The sequence below is a fragment of the Aotus nancymaae genome, unplaced genomic scaffold, assembly GCF_030222135.1.
Source record: "Aotus nancymaae isolate 86718 unplaced genomic scaffold, 86718_ANA_hifiasm-v0.15.2.pri h1tg000010l, whole genome shotgun sequence".
NCBI lineage: Eukaryota > Metazoa > Chordata > Mammalia > Primates > Aotidae > Aotus > Aotus nancymaae.
Window position 1 is genome coordinate 32,824,771 of NW_026988421.1, and position 9,383 is coordinate 32,834,153.

The following is a 9,383-nucleotide window of genomic DNA, read 5'->3' on the forward strand; positions in this document are numbered from 1 at the left end:
AGGCTTTCACCATGTTGGCCAAGCTGATGTCAAATTCCTGACCTCAAGTGATCCGCCCGCCTTGGCCTCCCAAAGTGCTGGGATTACAGGCATGAGCCACTGCCCCCAGCCTCCTGGCCTATTCCTTACGGCGTTTCTTTCCCACATTAGCTCAAGATGTAAATATTTCAAAACTCAGATGAAGTTTGGATAAAGTATTTGGATGATTGCGGAAAAAGTTCATCTGCTAGGAAATCTTTGAAGCAGCATGGTGGCGTGGTAGCACAGACCTGAGTTTGAAACTTGTTTCAGTCACTACATAGTCAAGTGTCCTGGGCACATTAGCCTACTCCTGTGAGCCTGTTTCCAGAACTGTGAAATGAGGTATCTGCTACTTGGTGGGAATGAGAGGATAAAAGATGTTATATAAGGCACCCATTATGTTCTTGGCTCATGGTAGGTCCTTCCAAAAGTTAGTTCCCTTTCTCCCTCTTCCCAGCCTTGACTCAGAAGTGCTTCATAACTGGGTGTCAGGGCGCCCCCTTCAGGCGTCCTGGAGATGGCAGCAAGGAGAACCTGCCTCCAGCTGGAGGGACAGGCAAGTACAAAGCCTGGAGGGTCCGCCTCTGGCCTCCATCAGCTCACTGTCCCCATCTGTGCTGGTGAAGGAACAGCACAGCCTTGATGCCTACCAGATCCCAAACAGCCACCCAGTTCAAAAGGAATGAGGTGCCAGGTGCAGTGACTCATGCCTGTAATCCCAGCACTTTGGGAGGCTAAGGCGGGTGGATCACCTAAGGTCAGGAGTTCGAGACCAGCCTGGCCAACATGGTAAAACCCCATCTCAGCTAAAAATACAAAAATTAGCCAGGCATGGTGGCATGTGCCTGTAATCCCATCCACTCGGGAGGTTGAGGCAGGAAAATCGCTTGAACCCAGGAGGCAGAGGTTGCAATGAGCCAAGATCACACGCTGCACTCCAGCCTGGGTGACAGAGTGAGACTTGGTCTCAAAAAAAAAAAAAAAAAAAGGGAATGAGGCCATGAGGCCATGAGGCCATGGAATAGGGAGGGCAGAAGGGCCTTCGGATTAGAAACCAGATTGGAATTTCCAGGGGCTATTGAGGCTGGTATGGGTGGATCCCACAGACCTCCTGCTGGCCGTCTCCAAATGCTCTTCTTGGGTTCTGACTAGCTCCCCAGCATACTTTGCCCCACAGGGCCCAGTAAGTCTCAGGCCCTCCTCATCTCTTTCCAGCTGCCCCCACTAACCCTGGTCCCTGGGGCTCCTGTCCCCAAGACAGGCTATGGAGTGAGATGCAGCCACTCCAGGGCTCCCTCCCATCCTCACTACTCTTGGCAGGGGTGAGAAAGGGCACAGGCCTGAGGAATCACTTCCCCTATCGGTTCCCTCATCGATAGAAAAGGACCCCACCCTCTTTTTAAGGGTTTTATGAAGATCTCTATAGGGAACAGCCAAGGGACCAACACAGTTAACCAGAGTAAGAAAGTTAGAAAAGTTCCAGAAAGTCCATAGAATTCTTGCAGTCCGTGACTACTGTTTCTGTGGACATAGAGAGTTAGAGCTGTATTATTGTTACATTTAAAAAGCAAGCTGTAGAAGAGTCTGTGTGTGTGTGTGTGCACGCGCACATCCAAAAATGTTTTTTGTTGGGTTTTTTTTTTGAGACGGAGTTTCGCTCTTGTTACCCAGGCTGGAGTGCAATGGTGCGATCTCGGCTCACCGCAACCTCCGTCTCCTGGGTTCAAGCAATTCTCCTGCCTCAGCCTCCCGAGTAGCTGGGACTACAGGCGTGCACCACCATGCCCAGCTAATTTTTGTATTTTTAGTAGAGACAGGGTTTCACCTTGTTGACCAGGATGGTCTCGATCTCTTGACCTCGTGATCCACCCGCCTCGGCCTCCCAAAGTGCTGGGATTATAGGCGTGAGCCACCATGCCCGGCCCATAAATGTTTGATTAGTCATAAACAATGAAGAAAGTGGCCAGGCGTGAGCCACCATCCCAGCCTCTTTTTACTTTGTGTCTTTTTTGTTGTTGTTTGGAGAGTCTCACTCTGTCACCCAGGCTGGAGTGCACAATCACGGTTCACTGCAGCCTCGACCTCTCAAGCTCAAGAGGTTCCCCCAACTTCAGCCTCCTGAGTAGCTGCGGGCATGCCACCATGCCCAGCCAATTTTTTTTCATATTTTTTGTAGAGACAGGGTTGTGCCATGTTGGCCAGCGCTGGTCTCGAACTCCTGAGCTCAAGTGATCTGCCCACCTCGGCCTCCCAAAGTGTTGGGAATTACAGGCATGAGCCACTGCACCTGGCCCAGCTTTTCTTTTTACTTTTTACACATCTATACTGCTTACATGTTTTGATGGTACATATTGGTATTATATTTTCATGGATATTACTACTTTATTTTACAAATAGCTATTGTGACCAAACAAAAAACATGTAAATAAATAATGCTAACCAAACTTTTCTCTCATATTCATTTTTCCTTTTATCCCTGAAAATGTTCATTAATTAATTCTCATTTTTACCACTGACCACCCCACCTCCATCCGTAGAAAAGCAGGAAAAGTAATAGACATAAACCCTTGCGATTTCACACTCACAGGAGCTCATTATGTCCCTGAGAAGCAGTGTCTTATTTCAAAGTCCATTAAGCAGGAAATGCCAGATTAGGCCATTCCTAAACACCTGGTCTCCTGGAAGGAAAACCAACCTCTCACTAAGCTTTAGAGCCTGCCAAAGGACCACAGGGCTTAAAGAAACCTCTGCCTTCCAGTCCCTGCCCTGCCACTAGCCAGCTGTGTGACCATGGATAAGGTCTTTCCATTCTCTGGGCTCCAATTCCTCTATTGAACGGGGTGGGAGGTGTGGGGGGGCAACAGTGCCAACCTATAAGATTACTGGGAAGGGGCTGGGTGCAGTGGCTCATGCCTGTAACCCCAGCACTTTGGGAGGCCAAGGCGGGTGGACCATCTGAGATCAGGAGTTTGAGGCCAGGCTGGCCAATGTAGTCAAAGCCTGTCTCTACTAAAAATACAAAAATTGGCAGGGTGTGGTGATGAGCACCTGTAGTCCCAGCTACTCAGAAGGCAGAGGAAGGAGAATTGCTTGAACCTGGGAGATGGAGGTTGCAGTGAGCTGAGATTGTGCCATTGCATTACAGCTTGAGTGACAGAGAGAGACTCATCTGGAAAAAACAAGACTACAGGGAAGATCAAATAGGGTAATGCAGGTAGAAGCATATTTCAACTGCAAAACGCTCCACCGCTAAAATAGAGTAGAGCAGGGGCTTACCAGCCTTTGTGGAAAGCAGAGCCCCTTTTTACTTTGCCCGAAATTCACAACAGGAGAGGGAAGAGGAGGGGAGGGGAGGGGCCTCACAGCTGATGGTGTTTTCCTCCACCCACTCTCCAATCACAAACCAAATCATGAAGAGGGTGTGTGTGCCTGTGTGTATGTTTGTGCATGCAGGCACTAGAAAGGCTCTTTGGAAGACAGTGGGTGTGGCACACACACATGGCATGAGATCCCAGCCTGGAGCTGTTCCAGGTGAGTTTTGAAATCTTCTAGTAGAATCCTGTTCCCTGGCTGCAGATGTCAGGCCCGGGGCACAGGGAGGAGGAACCTGGGAGGAATCCTCTTAACTCTGCCTCACACCCTTTCCAGGGCATCCATCAGCAGGCAGCAACTCGCTGGGCAAAGAATCTGTGGGGAATCGAGGGAAATACAGGTGGGGCGTGGTCCATGAGGCAACACCAGAGCAGGCCACAGTGGTGTGGAGGGAAAAACACAGGGTCTGGGCTACGGGAGACCCCAGCTCTGCCCCTAATCAGCTGTGTAGCATCAGGCGGGTTGCCACCACGCCCTGGACTTCATTTCCCCTTCTGTAAAATAATGGGGTTGGACTAGAACAGGACCCTCTAGCTGCAACCACAGTCTTTCTGTGCCCAGAATGAGGCAATGGAGCTCCCTAACAGAGGGCCCATTGAGAGCAGGGACAAAAGCCTCTGGAACTCCCTCCGGCCTCCGTCAGGGACACAGGCAGTTTTCTTCCCTCTGGTTTCTGCCCTCAGACAACCCCTGGTCCAGGCTTCTAACTGCACTGGAGATCTGTGAACTCACTTTCTTTCCCTCCTAAAGGGAATGAGGAAGCCAGAGAGGCAGAAACGATGCCAGCAGCAGGGTGTGAGGCTCAATGAGATGGACTGGGAGGACCTCACATGGAGGGATACTGCAGAGGACCAGGACAGAAGACACACACACCAAGAGCAGACAACCAAACTTTATCCAGAAAAGCGTATGAGGAATCACCACTAGATAATGAGGCACATCGGTCCCCTCTCCCCAGCCACCCTCATTCTTCCCAAACCCACTCTCTCTTTTGGCTTTTATAGAACACTGTAGAAATCCTGTCCTGAGTCTGCAAATGGCCCCAGACCAGGATGGGAGCTGCCCAGAGTGGTCTTGGGCTGGACTGAGTCCTGGTGTCCAAAGAGGGAGGCTTATGTGACTGCCTCCACTACCCAAAAGTTGTGGGGGCAGGTCAGGTGGCCACCCCTATGGCACAGGGCCTTGAGGGAGGGTGAGTGTGGTGGTGGTCTTACACGTCCTTCTCACACCTGGTAGACAAAGGGAGCACAGAGCTGCTGGAAGCCCAGGAGGAAGGCACATCTAAGAGCAGTGAGCTCTGGAATGCTATAGGCATGTGTGGATGGATGAGGCTCCATGGCGGCCAAGGAGATATCTGCTCCTGAGTAAGGTCACCTGACCACAGACAGCACCAGGGGCTGGGGGGCTAAGAGGGAGATCTTGAGAAGGCTGGACCTGAGCTAAAGGTGTAACTTAGATGGTGATCTGAAAAAAGAAAAAAAGAATAAAGGCTGGAAGTCAAACCCATTGTTTAGGGTACAGGAGTATACAGCTAAGTTCCAAGTGTCCAGAATCTTGTGTCCAAACCATAGCACAAAGAGAACAGGAATTCTCTTGAGTTAGGGCAAAATCAATCTTCACCCATCTGGGATCTTCCATTGCATGACGTGGAAACAAAACTACTAGGCAGAGGTCATTTCTCTCCCCACCTCCCACTATTGCCAGTGAAGACTGAAAGCTTCTGCAGGCCCAGGCCAGAACGGTGTTGCCAACCCAGGGCGGCGGGCCCTGGGAGCGGTCGGTGTGACCAGCTCTGGTATTCTCTGTGGCCTCAGCAACATGGAAACCTGCAACAGGAGAACCAAAGTCAATGGGCTTCCAAGGCACCCCAAATGTCTCACCGCAGGCTCTCGCTGCACCAGCAGCTGGGGCTGAGGGAATGTTACCCTTCCTAGAGCTTAGCAGTGGGACCCGGCCTAACTGAGACATTGAAGGGCTCAGGGGACTTGGGGCTCAGTGTTCCAGAATTTCCCAGAGGAGAGAAACAAACAACAAAAATAACCACAGTCTGGCTGGGTGTGGTGGCTCACACCTGTAATCCAAGCACTTTGGGAGGCTGAGGCGTGTGGATCATTTGAGGTCAAGAGTTCAAGACCAGCCTAGCCAACATGGTGAAACTCTGTCTCTACTTAAAATACAAAAATCAGCTGGGCATAGTGGTGTGTGCCTGTAGTCCCAGCTACTTGGGAGGCTGAGGCAAGAGAGTGGTTTGAACTCGGGAGGTGGAGGTTGCAGTGAGCCAAGATCGCACCATTGTACTTCAGCCTGGGTGACAGAGCAGGACTCCATCTCACACACAAAAAAAATGGAAAACATAAAACCGCCCACAATTTTACTGGGTACAGAGTTTCAGTTTTACAAGATGAGAAAAGTTCTGAAGATGGATGGTAGTGATGATGGCTGCATAACAATGTGAATGTTCTTTCTTTCTTTCTTTCTTTTTTTTTTTTGAGACAGAGTCTCTCTGTTACCCAGGCTGGAGTACAGTGGCAGGAACACAGCTCACTGCAGCCTCAACCACCTGGGCTCAAACGATCACCACTTCAGCCTCCCAGGTAGATGGAACCACAGGCACACATCACCACACTCAGCTAATTTTAAAAAACTTTTTGTAGAAACAGGATCTTGCTATGTTGCCAAGGCTAGTCTCAAATTCCTAGTCTCAAGCCTCGGCCTCCCAGAGTGCTGGTATTACAGGCCTGAGCCACTGCACAAAGCTGTGAATGTTCTTAATGCCACTGAACTATACACTTAAAAATGGTTAAGATGGTAAATTTTATGTATATTTTACCACAATTTTTAAAATAGCCACATTAACAGTATCTAACACATATTGATACCCTACTATATAGAGTATAGCCTGGTCATGAAGAGGCCAGACTGCCAGGGTTCAAATCCTACCTCTACCACTCACTAGCCGGGAGACCTTGGGCAAGGTATTTAACCTCTCTGGGACTCATTTTCCTCATTAGGAATATGGAAATGACATTAGAACTCACCTCAGTAGGGTTATTGAGAGATCAATGGACACCTGTAAAATGCTTTGAGACGTGCCAATCACATAGTTAGAGCTACATAGGTGCTCTGATGGCAACAGACCTAGAACTACATCCATGCTTCACACACCCTGAAACTACACCTTCACAACCTCCACAGAGAAATCGAACACTTGTGCACCCAAGTTTTAAAAACAAGCTCACAAAAACACATGGCCTCTTCCCCTCTTCTAGTTTCTAATCCAGAGAAGGTGAGCCTTTTCAAACAGCAGACCTGGCCAGGCACAGTGGCTCACACCTGTAATCCCAACACTTTGGGAGGCTGAGACAGGAGGATCTCTTGAGCCCAGGAGTTTAAGACCAGCATGCAAAATATAATGGGGCCCTGTCTCTAAAAAAATTTCAAAAATTAACCAGGCATGGTGGCAGGTGCCTGTAGTCCCAGCTCCCTGGGAGGCTGAGGTGAGAGGATTGCTTGAGCCCAGGAGGTCAAGACTATAGTGAGCCATAATCACACCACCGCACTCCAGTCTGGTGTGGACTCTGTCTCAAAACAAAACAAAAAAGAAAGAAAAAATAGAAGAGCAGACCATTGAAGGATTTAGCAAAAAGATTGAATTTTCACAACTCTGGAGATACTGTGATTATGACTGTCACCTCTCCAACTTGCTCTGAATAAAAACCGTTTCAACTTTTGGAAAATAAATAGGCTCTGTGCTTTTTATTCAAATGACCATGACCCCTTCCAGAAAACCAAGAAGCATCTTACCTTACAGGGCCAGCCAGCAGGTCACTCCAGCGCCAGAGAGTGGTTCTTCTCTTTGGTAAGCGAGACCCACCCTGCCAGCTGCTGCAGGTCAGTGCCAGGATCTCTTGCAGGTGACTTTCCTTTAGACTGGGAAACCATCCTAATAACTTTGGCTTCATTTCTCCAACAACGTCAAGGAATGTTCATATTCCCCAGTTCAGGTCTCTGGCTAGGGGCAGCAATCTCTTTCCTTACTGGGGTGGGTCCCCTCCCTCTGCTAGAGAAATTCCCTGGGGAAGAGAAAGAGAAAGAGCTCCCCAAATCTTCAAACAGAACACAACCAATGGGTTGGGCCCTTAGGCATGAATGAGAGCCCGGACAGCACAGGGGTGCTGGGAACCTCCAGGCAGGAATACTGCTCCAGGCCCAGGAGCAGCTAATACAGTAAACTAAATTAATTCTGTAACAGCGAAACTTCTCAGAGTCTTTGATAAGCTAATGAGCATCTCCAAGAAGGGGAGACAGCACCGTTGACAAACTAACTTGGCCTTGAAACCCTCTTTTCCAGAGGCGGCTCCTGAGCCAGGGGTCCTGACTCACCCACCCTTTTAATGCAAACAGCGCTGGGCTGCGAGTCCCCATTCTAATCTTACTCTGGCTGTTCCCAAGAGCAGGCTCTGGGTCCCCATCTGTAAGAAGGGATGGGGTTCACCTTAATATTCCGCCATGGTTGTGGGACTCCTAATGCAAACAGATATGGGGGGAGATGAGAGGGGCGGCATTAGCAGGTAAGGAAGGCTGGGAAGACACTTGTGTCACAGAGAGGCCAGGAGAGTTAGCGTGTGTTTGGGACCGGCCTGCAAAAAACTTGAAGGACAAAGGCGGAGTAGGCAGAGGCAAGAGGAGACTCCACAAGTGTAAGGGTACAGCCCACCGGCTCCTCCTATCCGTCCCCACCTTGGCGGATGGGCCCCACCCCAAGACATCCCACCACCGAGAGACAGGCTGGGAGGGGCTTCGCAGGACGCCCGCACAATCCCAAGCTAAAAACAAACTCGTCGGTCATCCCGGGATCAGCCAAGGCCTGTTCTCAGCTCCGCCCGCGGCCCAGCTCCTGCGTTTTACAGCACGGGAGGCTGGACGAGGGGCCGGGGAAGGGGGTGCGCTTCCGACCGCGGGGTTGGAGGGAAGGGGGCAGCCAGAAGCCTGGTTCCAATTTGGGAGCCTCCCCCGGATCTACGCGGCGCCTGTCCACGTCTTAGTCTCAGCAGGGAGGGGAATTGGAACCGCGAGGTTTGGCCTCGGGGCGGCTAGTCTGCGAGCGTGCGTCCGCCTCTCGGATCGCAGCCCTGCGCTGGTCCCTGGAGACGGCGCGTCCGGCGCGGCGTTCGGGATTCTGGGCGGCAGCGACGGCGGCGATGCAGTCGGGCGGGGGCTGCGCGTCAGGGTCCCTGGGCGCGGGCGACAGTGGAAACGCTGGAGGGTAGGGGGAGGGTGCCAGGGCGCACCCGCGCGGGGCGGCGGCAGGGACTGGGGGCGCTGGTCTCCCGGGGGTCCCCCGCCCCGATCCGGGCCGCGGCGGGCGCAGGCGGCCTCACACCACCTCCTGCTTGCCCTGGCAGCGACGGCCGCAGCCATAGAGCGCCGAGAGCAGGTAGAGGCCGTGGCAGACGCCGCCGCAGACGGCGGCCGCCAGGAAGGCGTGGTAGGCGCAGGGCAGCGGGTAATCCTTGAGGTTGCAGTAGCTGTGGCGCTGCATCTGGTCGCTCATGATGCCGGTCGCGGCGCCGTAGAGCGCGGCCGCCAGCACGTCGTGCGCCACGTTGACCAGGAGCCAGCGTGAGCCCAGCACGGGGACCAGCTCGTGCTTGCCCAGCAGCGTGAGGAAGTAGAGGCCCAGGGTGAGCAGCCAGAAGAGCACGGACACGAAGAGCGCGAAGTGCACGGGGCCCTGGTATTTGCTGGTGGCGATAGTGATCCAGAAGGCGGCGCCGGCCAGCAGCTGCAGCACCCGCAGCACACCCAGCGGACTGCGCAGGAAGGGCCGCTGTAGGCTCACCGCGCCGCGGGCCGCACGCGCCTGGGGCGGCGGCTGGCGCGGGGGCGGCGGGAGCATGGCCCCCGGGCGCGGCGGTGGCAGCGGCGGCGCCCCGAGCAGCGGAATGGCGGCGCCTTGCTCGTCGGGGCGGCCCGGCCCAGGTGCCCGC

The 9,383-nt window shown here is 52.7% G+C and overlaps 1 protein-coding gene and 1 non-coding gene across 2 annotated transcripts; both read right to left on the minus strand.

The window, feature by feature from the left end:
* Positions 1-4,267: 4,267 nt before the first annotated feature.
* On the minus strand, positions 4,268-8,533 carry LOC105708130 (uncharacterized). The gene is made up of 2 exons (XR_010341760.1): positions 7,198-8,533; positions 4,268-5,219 (listed from the first exon to the last, which is right to left on the minus strand). It is a non-coding gene; the product is annotated as an uncharacterized LOC105708130 (transcript).
* A 237-nt stretch (positions 8,534-8,770) lies between these two features.
* MARVELD1 (MARVEL domain containing 1) lies at positions 8,771-9,292 on the minus strand. Its single transcript, XM_064373631.1, has one exon. It carries the CDS (start codon positions 9,290-9,292, stop codon positions 8,771-8,773), a length of 522 nt encoding a protein of 173 aa, XP_064229701.1.
* Positions 9,293-9,383: the final 91 nt, after the last annotated feature.

What these genes read in the sequence shown, in the direction of transcription:
- MARVELD1 (XM_064373631.1), bottom strand. Translation starts at nt 9,292, where the DNA reads ATGCTCCCGCCGCCCCCGCGCCAGCCGCCGCCCCAGGCGCGTGCGGCC.